The 14137-nt window shown below is 44.7% G+C and overlaps 1 protein-coding gene across 1 annotated transcript; it reads right to left on the reverse strand.

Annotated features, from left to right (window-relative positions):
• Window positions 1-4841: 4841 nt before the first annotated feature.
• Window positions 4842-7922, reverse strand: b3gnt7 (UDP-GlcNAc:betaGal beta-1,3-N-acetylglucosaminyltransferase 7). The gene is given in 3 exon segments (XM_069152896.1): window positions 4842-5374; window positions 5376-6393; window positions 7738-7922. Coding segments are annotated over 3 exon segments (1257 nt in total). The 5' UTR covers window positions 7740-7922; the 3' UTR covers window positions 4842-5137.
• Window positions 7923-14137: the final 6215 nt, after the last annotated feature.

The following is a 14137-nucleotide window of genomic DNA, read 5'->3' on the forward strand; positions in this document are numbered from 1 at the left end:
CCCCGTGCGGGAGTCGTTCAAAGCTCTCCCCGTTTCGCTGCGCCGCAAATTCTTTTTCTTGCGTCGTTTTCAAACGACGGCGTCGTTTATTCGGCAAACGCTACGCGCGCGCAAAATAAAACGACTCCCGTCGCCAAACCCCCCCCCCCCCCGCAACGCGGAAGAACTTTTATCGTGGGAAGAAGCTCCGTGAAAACGCTCTATACCGTTTCCAGCCGGGAACCGCCGGAGGAGAGCTGAAGAGGGCGCCGATAAAGCGGGATCCACCTGGTACCGTCAAAACCGCGCGGCGGAGCGCGGACGCCCGAGTGAATGGGGCATTGTGAAGAGGGAGAGCGGACGGAGAGAGAGGGAGAGGGAGAGGGAGAGGCCCGATACCTATCTCATCTGGAGCAGCCAGTCCTCTTTTAAGATGAGGGGAGTGTTCGGCTCGGAGTCCCCCTCCACAGAGGAGCTTTGTCGTCTTCATGTATGTGGTGGACGAGGGCACAGAACTGCACTGTTGAAGTCACAATGCCCACACACACACACACACACACCCACCAACGACACACACACACACACCCACCAACCACACACACACCCACCAACGACACACACACACACACCCCACCAACCACACACACACCCACCAACGACACACACACACCCAACGACACACACACACCCACCAACCACACACACACACCCACCAACCACACACACACACCCACCAACCACACACACACCCACCAACGACACACACACACACACACCCACCAACCACACACACACACCCACCAACCACACACACACACCCACCAACGACACACACACACCCACCAACCACACACACACACACACACCCACCAACGACACACACACACCCACCAACCACACACACACACACACCCCACCAACCACGCCGTTCTTCTGCTGAATACAGATTTGCTGGACGCTCGTAGTGGTGAACAACACACTGCTTGGCGTCATGGATGCGTGTGAGGTTGTATTGTTGTTTCACTGTCATCAACACACTTCCATCATTTCCAGTCATAGATTAGTCAAGGACCGAATGCATTGTAAAAAAAAAAAAAAAAAAAAAAAAAAATGAAATTTAGGAGTTTAAGGCTTTTATATAGTTATTTTCTGTTCTTTTAAACGGCTAATATGATTAGACTTGGACCGGTCGGTGGTTTGTCTACTGTTTCAGAATACTTGGGTATCTGACTACTGCAATTTTCATATTCATATTTGCATAACACGGTCTGTTTGAAATACAGGAACCAGCTGCGGTGACTGAATAGTTCTGTATTTCAGAAAGTCACGCAGACTTCTGTGAATTTACTTGTCTCGTTCGATAAGTTCGCTTCCACCGTTTGATTTTCGTTCTTGGACGAGTCCCCCCCCCCCCCCCCCCCCCCCCCCTTCAGCCAAGCCATAAAACAACACTTTTTTTTTTTTTTTAAACTGTTCTCCCCGGGGGGTGTCTCGCCACGCCAAGCTACTGATGAACCGGCGTAATGTCCTCTACCGTGTCCTCGTCACCCGCGTCTCTTTAACTGGCGTTGGAAGAAGCATTCGCTTCTATTGCATCGGCAAAAATACCAACACGGCAACGCATTTCCAAAATAAAAATAAAAATAAAAATCCTGCTTCAGTAAAAGTACGTACAGACCTACGAGCATTGGCCTCAAATGTAGTTAAAGCATTCGATTCAAACTTACTGATATTATACGTCATCCTTATTTTTTGAAGTATTTGATAATACAGTTTTATATCCAGGGACAGCAGATCCATGGGAGTTGTCTTCATGTGATTACTGGGTGAGGAAAGGACCCGTTTTAAGTCGTTTAGAACGTTTCGCTGACCTTTGATGTTTGCTGAGGTATTGGATCATTTGAACATTTATTGAAGGGAAACCATGAGAGGTTAGGTTAGGTTTGGTTAGGTTAGGTTAGGTAGTTACTTTATTAATCCCCGAGGGGAAATGTTTTCACTACAGCAGCATACAGGAAGCAATAAGATAATAATAGAATAATAGAAAAGCAATAAAATAGCAGTTTAGAGGGGAGAAAAAAAAAAAAATCCCATGTGAGCAACTCCTAGACATCCGAACCGCTGGTTTAATCCTCAACTAGGTGTTGTATATATATATATATATATATATATATATATATATATATTTTATTTTATTTTTTAAAGCTTGTTCCAGTTATCAAATTTGTTTTGACAAATACCTGCCCCAACCACGTCTTGGATTTGTTTTGTATCATAAACAGGCTTATGCTGTTTAATCCTATTCCTCTTGTTTATTCCATGTACTCTTTTTCTATTGCGTTTGACCATCCCCGGTTTGATGGTCTGCAGTAAAGTCAGCTACACAATACGTGATCTGAAAGAACAAGAGTATTTTTTTTATTTTTATTTTTTATTTTATTTTTTTGGTCCTGCAGCCCCGCAGCCCGAGGAATGTTCTTTTTTTTTTTTTTTTTTTTTTTTTTCAATTCAGCCGGAGCAATGACATTCCCCGCGTCCTCTGCCGTGCCCCCCCCCGCCCCCCCGATGGCGCTCCGGAAGGCCTTTGAAGAAAAATCGAGAGCCGGCGTGAAAGCTCGCATCCCCGTCCGGCTGACCCGTCGACCGGGCTGACATCAAAAAAAGCTTCCTCCAATTAAGTGTCAGCAAATACGAAGCCCGGGAAAGCCTCGCAAAAATGTCGCGGCGACCCGTCGTCGTTCCCGGGGTCCGGCCCGCCGGCGCGCTTAAAAAAGCGACTCGGGTCTAACCGTTTTGCTTGAACCGCCGAGACGGTGAAGCTCGGAGACCCCGTCGGCCCGGCCGGTTCCTGCTCGTCTCTGCCCCCGGCGAGAGATTGTGAAAAAAAACAAAGAGGAAGGTTTTTTTTGTTGTTGTTGTTGTTTTGTTCTTTTGTATTGCGACGCCCTCTTTCGTCTCGTCGGGCCGACTTAGCGCTGCCCGCAGTGTCTTCACCGTCAGCTGTCGCGTGGACGCACAATATTTGACGGGGGACGCTCGACATAAAACGGCGTGAAATGTCCCGCCGACTCAGGAGCGCGCGCGGCGGCGGCTTTCTCAAAACAAAATACACAATAGAAACGTGTCATTTTTGTAATTTTTTTTTTTTTTTTTTTTTTTTTTTTAATGAGGCTTGTACCGTTAATGTTGTCTAAAAGTTATGATGCAGCAGTTTTTTTTTTTTGTTGTTTTTTTTTTTTCCTGTGAGAGTTCTTTGTTATCACAAAGCAAACACCGCTGTTCGGGAAAACATCCTGATTAAAAAAAAAAAAAAAAAACCCTGTGTGTGTGTGAAGTGCACCGTTACTACTTTAATGTTTGTTTGAACATACAGGTTTCAAAGACAACTGCGTTGTCAATATGTTTATTTACAAACGACATACTATGTACACGTTGAATTTTACATAATATTTACATCGCAAACATCACCCACTACGCCCGCAACGTTAAACTCTTATGATAATTCGCACAACCCACGGATGTGTTCATCTGTCGCTTTAAATTAAATGCAAGAACCCCGAGTTTACCCCCCCCCCCTTTTTATTGGGGGGGGGGGGGGATGGTGGGGGGGAACACTTTAAATGAACACGTTATAGTCTCGTACCAGCAATAGTTTTAGTTCACAGTGTCGCATTAAACCCTCAAGTATATCGGCAATAGCTCGCGGGGGTTGTTGTGGTTTTGTTTTGTTTCGTTTTACACCTTCAGTAGTATACATGCAGTAGACGTCCGGATCAAGTCACTCGCGTTCCAAAACAAAGAGCGCAAGGACTTCTACGTTACAAGAAAGTGATTCAAATCTTATTTTGGGAACGCGTCCTGCGGGATAAAACGAACGACGTCATAGTGCAGATGGCCGACGATGAAAACGAAGAGTTTTATGCCAGAATTGCTGAGGTAGAGAGAGTTGTTTCTTTCTCTGACTTGGAAGTCATAATGGTCCAAGTGAAGTGAAGTTTCAAACCTAAGCTTCTGGGGCTCTCGATAATGAAAAAAAAAAAAAATCAAACATTATTTCCCTCCCATCTGTCCAAAAGCACAATAGATTACGAACACATTTAGGATTTGGGTAACCACTTGTCCTCGCAGTACATTTTACCTTCAATTTGGAAGTGCATTCACATTACTGGGTTCACTGCCGTTACCGATTTGGTCACGGGTCTCTGCCACAAGGCTCCGAGGTTCCCGTTTCGATTATAAACCGCCGCATCAACGCAAATGGAAGAAAAGGAATACATGTCGGCCGCGGAGAAAGAGAGGAGGAGGGCGTTTGTAGAATATTGTAAAACAGATCTAACACGGGGCCGTGTTGGCGAAAAGGGAGCCGAGCCGGAAGGCGAAGCTCTCAGTTTGCCGGGCGATCTACGTCCCCGACCCTCGCCCGTGGTCACGAGCTCTGGGTCGTGACCGAAAGAACGAGGTCGCGGCTACGGAGCGGCCGAAAGGAGTTCCCTCCGCAGGGTGGCCGGGCTCGGCCTCGGGGATCGGGGTAAGGAGCTCGGACATCAGGAGGGAACTTGGGAGTTGAGGCGCTGCTCCTTCGCGTCACAGGAGTCGGCTGAGGTGGTTCGGGCATCCGATCGGGATGCCTCCCGGGCGCCTCCCTCTGGAGGTTTTCCGGACACGCCCGACTGGCAGGAGACCCCCGGGGAAGACCCAGGACACGCTGGAGGGATTATATCTCCCGGCTGGCTTGGGAACGCCTCGGGATACTCCCCCCCCCCCCCCCCCCGCCCCCAAAATCAGCTGGAAGATGTTGCGGGGTAGAGGGAAGTCTGGGTCAGCTTACTTGGCCTGCTGCCACCAGCGACCTGACCCCCGGATATGCGGAAGATGATGGATGGATGGATGGACGGGTGGACGGGTGGATGGATGGATGGATGGATTAAAAGGTCTCTTAGTTTTAAACATTTAGCCGTCGTGCTTCGTGTGCGCGTTGATACAGCAGCTCAACTCAATTACCGTCTCTGAATCAGCGCGCCGACAGTGCGTCCTTCAAAATGGCAACTTTAAATACGCTCGGTCTTCTTTCGACTCTCATGTACTGTACTTCCAAGTGGTATCCACCGAGGTAAAGCTCGGTGCGTCGGTGCTGGCCTTACCTGGTGCTCTCGTCAAACTATAGGATCTCCACTTTCTGGGAGCAGACCAGGTCGCTGTTCACCAGATTCCACATGTGCATGAGGTCCCACGGGAGCAGCTTGTGCACCACGATCATGCTCTTAAAGAAACAAGGTTCTCGGTTCAGCTTGCTGCTCTTATTTTTCACCAAGCCAAACGTCTTGAAGGCGTTGTGTTTTACAGGCGTGACCCGGAGCACCTCCAAACACATGCCCAAGAAGACGTCGTCGATGGGGGTAGAGCTCGAGGGTGCCTGCGGCCCAGTGAAGCCTCCTCACCAGTCTCCCGTCCATCAGGTAACCTCCTCCACCTGCGTACGGAGGGTAGTGGGTCTTATTGTACAAAGCCGGGGGGATGTAGTACTTGTTTTGCTTTCTACGTATGGGCTTAGCCTTGAAAATCACATCCCCCACGAACAGGTTCTTGTCGTGGCGGCTGCTTTCTAGAAACTCAAAAATGTTCTCCACGCTGACAAAGATGTCGTCGTCCCCCTTGAAGACGTAGCGCACGCCGGGGCAGTAGCTGTGGAACCACTTGAGGAAGTGGGTCTCTTTGAGTGTCAAGTTGAAGAAGCTATCCAAGAAGTCCCACTGGAGAATGTCCCTGTAGATGTAGTCTTCGTACTCCACAAGTTTCTGATGGTTCGCTCTTTCTGCCTCGTTGGACGGCTTGCCAAGGAGGAAGAAGGTCTTTATCCTCTTTCCATCCACCACCTGCTCCTTGCCCCAGGTTTTTCGAATGACCTCCCTGCGGTCATGCTGGGTGGCCACCGATTTAATTACCACGAGCAGATATATTTCCCCCGCGCACTTCTCTGGGTGGTTGAGGTGCATGGGGAAGTAACGGCAGTGCCGATAGAGCATAAACTGCTTGAAATTGTCCTCCAGGCCCTTGAACCAATTCTGCCTCGAGAGGTTGAGGTTGACGCTGCAGTTGGAGCTGGTTACGTCCCAGGTTCTGGGAGCGCTCTCTTTAGTGTTGCCGGACTCCCGCGTGGCGGCCCGAGCTTTAGGCTGGGACTGGTGTCCGCCAGCCTTCCAGAAGCCTTTTATCCCCCGATTCGAGTCACTCTTGGCCTGCAGAGCAGCTCCGGGCTCCCCTCCCTGAGAGGCATTCGCGCGAGCTCGCCTCTCGAGCTCGAAGGATGCCCCGTTGCTGATGCTCCCTCTTTGGACGACAGTCAGCGCCACCGCAGCCAGGAAAAACATGACACTGACCCTCTTATACACCCTCCAGCGATCTCTGTTGTTAATCCTGAAATAAAAACAAAGATCACAGATGCCAGTCAGGTAAGGGCGAAATGACCTAATATCTTTTAATCGAGAATTTAGAGAATCCCTCCAGATGCCTTCTAAGGGCATCAAACAAATAAGCTTTTCCCTTCCAGAAGTTTGTGGTTATAAAGGAGTTCGACTTGTTTTTCTTTCAGACATTTTTTTTTTTTTATGTTGAAACCAACACCATTTTATATCTAAACCTAGAAATAACTTACAAAATGAAGTCCTAAAGTGTTGGTTTCCAATGATACAGTGGACATGCATTTTGGATTTATGAACAGTTTGAAGTTTCAAAAATAAATATCAATATATAGGCAGAATTTCACATCATTCAGATAACATAATCATCCCCTACAGAGGTTATGTTTTTTAAAAAAAAAAAAAAAACACTTGTGGGCATATTTGCTGTATATAGTAAAACCAGTAAGGCAAAGACAGACAGGTTTTCACCATCATAAGTTCCCACATATTTTTTGTTTCATGTACAGCCAGTGAAGGAAATGTTTTGCCAATGCCTCGCACAAAAAAAGAGAATCCATCACATGAAGAAGAAACACGTTGCTTCATTAGTGTTTTTGTAGTTTTGTTTTTTTAATTCATATAAAGTAGCACTTCGGTCAGTGATTATGTCCTCTGGAAGAAGATGTGGAATGTACTTTCGATTCTCATATTTCCATCATGTCATGCCAGGGCTCGTTGCATTTACGACCCCCGAGACACTCCCTGGTGGGCCCCCTTTTATTTTCCCCTCAGATAATCACTACCGAGGTGAATGTGGTCATTTCTGGAACCAGGTGAAGCCAACAGACAGACAGAAAATAGTCTATAAATTAGGCACGGGTGCACTTGTTGTGAATGCTAATTCACTTGAGTTTGATTGAAATCCAATCTTGAGATAATGGCAAAAATAAATCGCCTTTCGATTTAACAAATGCGAGATGATCATCGTCCCATGAGTGTTTTACGTCCTCTCATAGATCCCCAGCATATCCCCTTGAAAATCGAGATAATATCTGCATTTTTTTTTTTTCCCCACTTGTGTCGTGTTTCTTGTTCTTTTTTTTCTTTTTTTTTCTTTTCCCCTTAAAGTATGATGGTTTATTTAATTGCAAGAAGCACATCAGCATTTCATTAAATTAAAACTCTTGCCGAGTGACTTTTTTTTTTTTTTTTCCCCAAGTTTGCTGACAGGCTACTTTTAAAAGGACAATCTCCAATAATACAGGAAAATTCATGAAACGAAAGAGCGTAAGAACTGCCAGAAAACGGTTGTGAAATCAACGAATCAACAATTACATCGAAGAGAAGAAGGGGCACTTACATTTTTTTTTTTCCTTTTCCGCTTTCGAGGATCCGTTGATGGGTTTAAAAACAGCGAAACCGAATAAAAGTGCTTTGATTGTCGACACCGGGGGAAAAGTGGAATAGCTTGACTTTATGTCTCTTGTGTCTTTTTTGGACAAAAAGGGTCAAATAATCCTTTCCGAAGAAGCGGTTGTTTTGAAGCGGTTAAGAGCGGCGGTGGAGCAGATGCGCGCTGCTGAGGACTGAACCTGCACACGCGTTACGGAGATCCCCTTTTAAAGGCTCGGTGACGCGGAGACGCGTCCCACATCCACGCGGCGCGACGACGCTGTTGTTTGAAATCTTTAGCCGTAAATGAACGTTGATATTAAAGGAATAGCGAACTGCAAACGTTGTAAAAGCCTACGGACGATGACTTAAAGGTAAGTCTTTACCACGAGGATTATAATTCTGGTCAAATCTCCTATACTGGAGAGTCGAGCTTAATCAGTCTTAAAATCTACCATGTATGTATATATATATATATATATATATTTATTTTTTTTTGATTAGGTAGCCTATTTGTAGATTAGCAAGGAATTATCCCTGTAATTTGTATATTGTAATGTTTTCTTTTCTTTACTGCATTGAATTGAGGACAATGACATGTGAGCCTCAGTCTTTCCCTGCTCAGCATACTTAGATGACACTTTTAACATCTGTATATACTTCTGGGTACTTAAGTGGGCGATGGAAGAATACCATTTTTAATATGTTTTAATTGTCAAATATTATGTAAAGTAACCAATAACTTTATGTCTGTCGGATAAAGGCAGTGAAGTAAAAACTACAATAGTTCCCCATTAAATGTCATTTGGCTGAAATATGATGAAGAAAAGTAGAAAATACTGAGCCAGAGTCAGTATCTGTTCTTAAGAATCTTTAAAAGATATTCATCAATGTTTTTTAGGCCTAACATCTAATCAGTGATTGGATTATTTGCAGATGCATGGCCAAAAAACGAACAGGAAGGAGAGCCGCCGCGCTCAAAGAAAGTTAGCGCTCTTGACGAGACCTTCGACGTGACTTCTTAAATCTCGCCGACAGTTACTGAAAATCCCCCCCCCCCCCCCCCCCCCCCCCCCCAAAAAAAAAAGGTTTTCCTTTTGAGTGACACGATCTGACAAGTCATAAGTACATGCTCATGACTTACGACAGACGGCACTTTTTCTTTGATATTATTTCTGGTTGCAAAAACAGTTTGTATTGGTAAGAGAGAACTGGAGTTGATTTTCTCTCCCTAAGTCTTTCCGACATGAAAACAAAATAAGAGCTGTGCGTTTTGAAATGCTGATTGCACAGCTTTCACCAACACAACCGCACTTAACTCTTGCTGTGGCAAACTGTGGCCTTCCGCCTCTTTATGGTCCGGGGGGGGGGGGGGGAGAAGAACAACAAAATGCCTCTCTGTGCTTCAAAACAAGAATTTTTCAATTCGAACGCAGCTGCGATCCAAAATCGCTCTTTCCTTTCCTTCTCTCTCCATTTCCTGGATCCAACCAGCCATCCTTCTTAGGACCATGTGCATCCTGTTGCCTGCCGGCGGTGTTTTTTCCCGTTTAGATTTTTTTTTTTTTTTCCCCCTCTCTGTGCAGTCTCTCTTTGTAAATCCTCTGCAGCGCAGTGAGGTGGCGGCTCGTCCTAGTCTTGGCTGAAAAGGCGAGAACTGTTCCTGAATTTTAACAGAAGAATCAGCCAATAAGAAAATGTGAGCAAAGTGAGTCACTTTGTTTTTTTGATATGACCTTTGTAATTTGTGAATTTGTTGATTTTCATGTTTAACTTAAAAGGAAACTTTGATGAAATGATGAAGTTTGCTGACAATCACATTAAATTTGCAGTTATTCCAATCTTTATTTCAACAATAGCTCACATGATTACTTTTAAAAGGGACTGCTTTGATGAATCCATGAAGAATTATCAAGTTAAACGGTATAATAACAAAAATCACATAACTAGAGGTTAATCATCATAATAATACCTTCGTTTTTTTTGTTGTTGTTGTTTTTTTTTGCTTTATTCTTCTTGCTGAAATTTGCATCACTGTTTTTCAACACTGCATAAGTGAATGTTGAGTTGACAGGGAGGAAAAACATCAATCAGAAAGTGGCTTTTAATCACAGACATTTTTGAAAACATATTGTTGTCAAAGTCCAAAGATCAAGACCAAGATATTAAAGGTTATGTATTTACAGAGGTGGATGGAAAAATGTCCACAGATGATGACGTTTCCCATTACTTTTCTAAACGAGCACCTGACAGCCAGTAAATAGCGAAAGAGTTCTGAAATCTTTGTCCTCAACAGGTGAAATTACACAACCAGCCCCACCCTTGTCACACACCTTTCCCTCCCACAGGTACTCCTGTCAGGGATCATTTTCCACTCAAAGATTCATTGTCGACATTCATTAAAGTTTATGTTACATTTGGAAATTCAAGGTGAGCTGGAGGGTTGAGGTGGTAAAAGAAAAAAAAAATAAGAAATGGAAAAAAACCTGCCACTGCTTTTGGCCCAGAGGAAGTTCGTGCTAATCCCTTGTTGGGTTTGACACACCTGAGGGACCTGGGAGAGGGCTACTTCAGGTCGGTCTGACTTTTGTCAACTGACTTGACTGGAATGAACGAGCCTCAGAAAACGTGTGTCCCCCTCCTCCTTTGGATAAGTGAGAGGCCGTGGCTGCAAGCTCCTCGTTCACCATGAAAGAATTTACTGCGAAAGAAGATAAAAAAAAAAAAAAAAAAAAAAAGTGGCTTGAGGGGATGTTTCTTTTCCACTCAGCTGTCAACTGGGGATCTCCTCCTCAGAAAAGGGAGGTAGAACAAAGGAGGCTTGATCAGGCTGTGTTATGAATGCCCCTTTCAGCTGTAACCAACCAGACTCCTCCATAGGTTTAGTAAACACTCTAGCAAGGTCACCAGCCCCTTCTCCTCCTTTACAAATCCATTTTCTTCATGCTCTGTTGATTTTCACTTTGGCAGCGCTCTCTGTTTGGTTTCAAATACGTGACTCGTTATGACTTATTTCAGGTAAAGTCGCATGGATGATATTAATGATTTACTTGATGTTACTTGGGGAAACTTGGCATGTTCAGAGTGTGATTTGCATATCTAGCAGTAAAACAAGTTGACAAAAGTTGAGGTCCACTTAGTTTCTTGCGTTCTCGGACCTGTTGAATTGTGGTCTTCGTCAGTAGGGGTTGTTTTGTCAAAAGCTGTTTCCGAGGTCAAGTTGGAACTATTGAGCCGAGCTTCACTCCCTGTTCGGCATCTTCTTCCCCGTCCTCTGCCGCGTGGTGACGAGCTGCGACGGGTACATTACTGGGCCCCATCGGCGGAACACAGTTCATTTATAGATCGGGTCCGGCTACGCTACATCGGGGGGGATTGTTTCCAGGACTTGCATGAACACCGCGGGTTCATTTAGAAAATATTTCAGCCGTCTTTAACCGATCGTCATTGACCATCGTATGATGCATGTTGTGTGACAAAACTCACCAAGCTGTAGACGACAGCTGCCCTCCCCCAATGAATGATTTTTTTTAAATTTTAATTTTAGATATTTGGCATTGTTCTTGCTCCGGGGTTCGATTCCTCGATATTTGCTGTTGTCGCTACAACTGTTGGTACTGCTTCTTTTAGCTCTTTTTCTGCATCTCCTGTTGGACCTAAATTTCAAAACAAACGCTCGACTTCGTCAGTTGACGTCACCGCAGACGTGCAAGTGGGTGTGTTTTCCCTCCCAACGTCCGCAAGAGGCAACAATGACCCCGAGCTTTAATAAGTGACGGAAACCGGATGAATATCTTTTGTTTGAAGTATTTTCAAACAGTGTATTTCAATTTTACAACAGGAAAGACTAGAAGTTGCTGTTTTGGCAAACGTAGGCTCCGTCTGCCGAGCTCGGTTAGTCCTCCCGCAGAAAACCTAAAGGAAGGAAGGCGCAGAGTGCGGCGTGCGGTTAAACCGATGCAGCTGTCATCTGTGACTGATCTCTTATTCATCTGAATTCACAACCTCGGACGGGGCGTTGTACTGTCAACCGAAACGTGCTAACTCACAGCTGGGATTTGTTCTGGTGGACACGCAGAAAAGGTGTAGGCGCTGCCTTGCTGAAGGTTAACGGCCGGTTTGTGAGGACATTCCTGAGAAGGTCAAAAATGTAAAAGGTGAATTCCAAATAAGCCTCAGTCTTCAATCTGTTTGATGAGTGGCCTCTTTAACCTTTAACATTACAAAGATTTGGAAAATACCCAAAGCTTTGACGAGAGGTTCTGTCAATATGTACAGAAGGTTTTTTGTTTTTCTTTCTTTCTTTCTTTCTTTCTTTCTTTCTTTCTTTCTTTCTTTCTTTCTTTCTTTTTCTTTTCTTTTCTTTGGTTTAGCTTACCGAAGTGACCCAAGCAAGGCCTGAATGGAAAGCCGGAGCTTCAAGTGTTTGCAACAAAAGGGCGGTTGTGGGGGGGGGGGGGTCGACTTCGATCCGTCTGTTCAAAGGGACTGGACGAGAGGAAACGGGAGGTTTGGGAGACCCAGACGCCGAAACGCTGCGTCTTCTCGGTTGGCGTCACCTTTTATCAGCAGTGCACGCGGCTGTCTCCTGATAAACACAGCTAAAAGGAATGCCGGTGATCCCGATGACACGTAGGGCTTTCCAGTGGACGATGTCACTGCTTTAAAAAAAAAAAAAAAAAAAACTGGATACAAAGCTGAAATCGTGATTTTCTTAGCACATTTTGTATCGGCTTGATCTTCTAATTAATGTAGTAATGTAAACTTTCAATTAAGTTAACAACTGAAAAAAAAAAAAAAAGAAAAAAAAAAGGAAGCTTTCTGAAATTTTGAGACTCTGGAGAAATTTGATAGTTTTCTGTATCTCTGAGCCCCATTCCCCCGGTGTTTATCCACGCTTTTGTTTTGATAGAAAGCAGCAGCTTCCTCTCCGTCGCCGCTACAGCTGGACGCCTCCAGCGCGGCTCGAGCTTCAGGGTTGCACGGCCACCTGGCTGCAAGTGCGTCAGTCAGTCATGTGCGGGCTGTTTCCTCGCATTGTGCTGCTTCTCACTGGCAGCGTCCGCAATATTAATTGCTGAATATGTCATCTCTCGGTGGACAGCACGTGACAGTTAGTAAGACCTGCCTGGCAAAGACTATCCGTATCATGCTTATAGCCTTTATATAGCAGACACTGACTAAACGATTCCTTTGTCATGAAGTAGCTAAAAACTACTCATTTGGCCATTTAAATGATTGCTTTCTGTCTTCTATTAAAAATGTTTATTAGAGGCTCAGCACTGATGTCACTCGTAATCAGCCACTCATGCAACACACCTGCAGGAACAATCAAGAGGCTGAGTACAGATGGTGTCACACCTGTTCCACATATCCGGGTAAATTCTCTGATCAAACTTGTCGCAGGGCCTTCTGCTAACTGCTCACATAAAAAATAAAAACTACATTACATGTTTACATTGCACTAGTGATGGTGAGATGAAGCCTCATGAGGCATCGAACCACTTCAGCCAATTGGTTCCAGAAAGGGTTCATTTCTCGAAGCTTCATGTGCACACGAAACCACAGGTATAATCACAGGCAGCTGTAATCTGAACCACATAATGTGATGCATTGAATTTTTGTGTCTGTTATGGCTGTTGGGAATGACTATGAATTACAAAAATGTATGACCAAATAATTTCTGTACATAAATTATCACATATGTGCATAATAAAATATTTTTTGAATGTATTCTGTGTGTGTACATTTTCCCAAAATGGTAGTATCATATAATATGGCAGGTTGTGTAATAATGTTTTTCTGTCACTTTAGGAAAATGGCATGGGCTTAAGCGGGCAGAGGACAGTGGAAGTGCTTGTGGAACTAGGAAGAGGGGACTGAATATGCTTGTGTAACTTGGACAATGATGTACAGGACAGGGGACATTTTATTCATTTTTATTCAGAAATAACAGTTTCTCAACAGTTTTTGGTTTTGTGGATGTCCACATGTCAGAAGTAAGGCTAACAGCAGCCACCTTTTCCACTTTAGCCTCAGCCTTCTCCTTAGCTGACTCATACTTGGCCTCCACCATGGCCTTCAGAGCCTAAAGGAAAAAATATATAGTGCTGAACTGTGAGACACAATAAAGTACTCATTTGTTTCATGCATGCACCCATACATACCTGCCTTGTAGGGAGAACATAATTAGGATCCAGTTTGGACACAAATGCCCTGAATCCAACATCATCCACAATACTGAAGGGCTGTGTGTCCTTCACTATCATGAAGACGAGGGCTTCATCCAGCTCTTGTTTTCTGGTGGCTGGTTAAAAGAGAATAAATACGGTGTCTGTTACCTGTCTTTATTTGCACAATAAACAAAA

Source organism: Embiotoca jacksoni, unplaced genomic scaffold (genome assembly GCF_022577435.1).
Source record: "Embiotoca jacksoni isolate LCO1_2020_lvr unplaced genomic scaffold, fEmbJac1.0.p SCAF_19, whole genome shotgun sequence".
In the NCBI taxonomy this organism is placed as follows: domain Eukaryota; kingdom Metazoa; phylum Chordata; class Actinopteri; family Embiotocidae; genus Embiotoca; species Embiotoca jacksoni.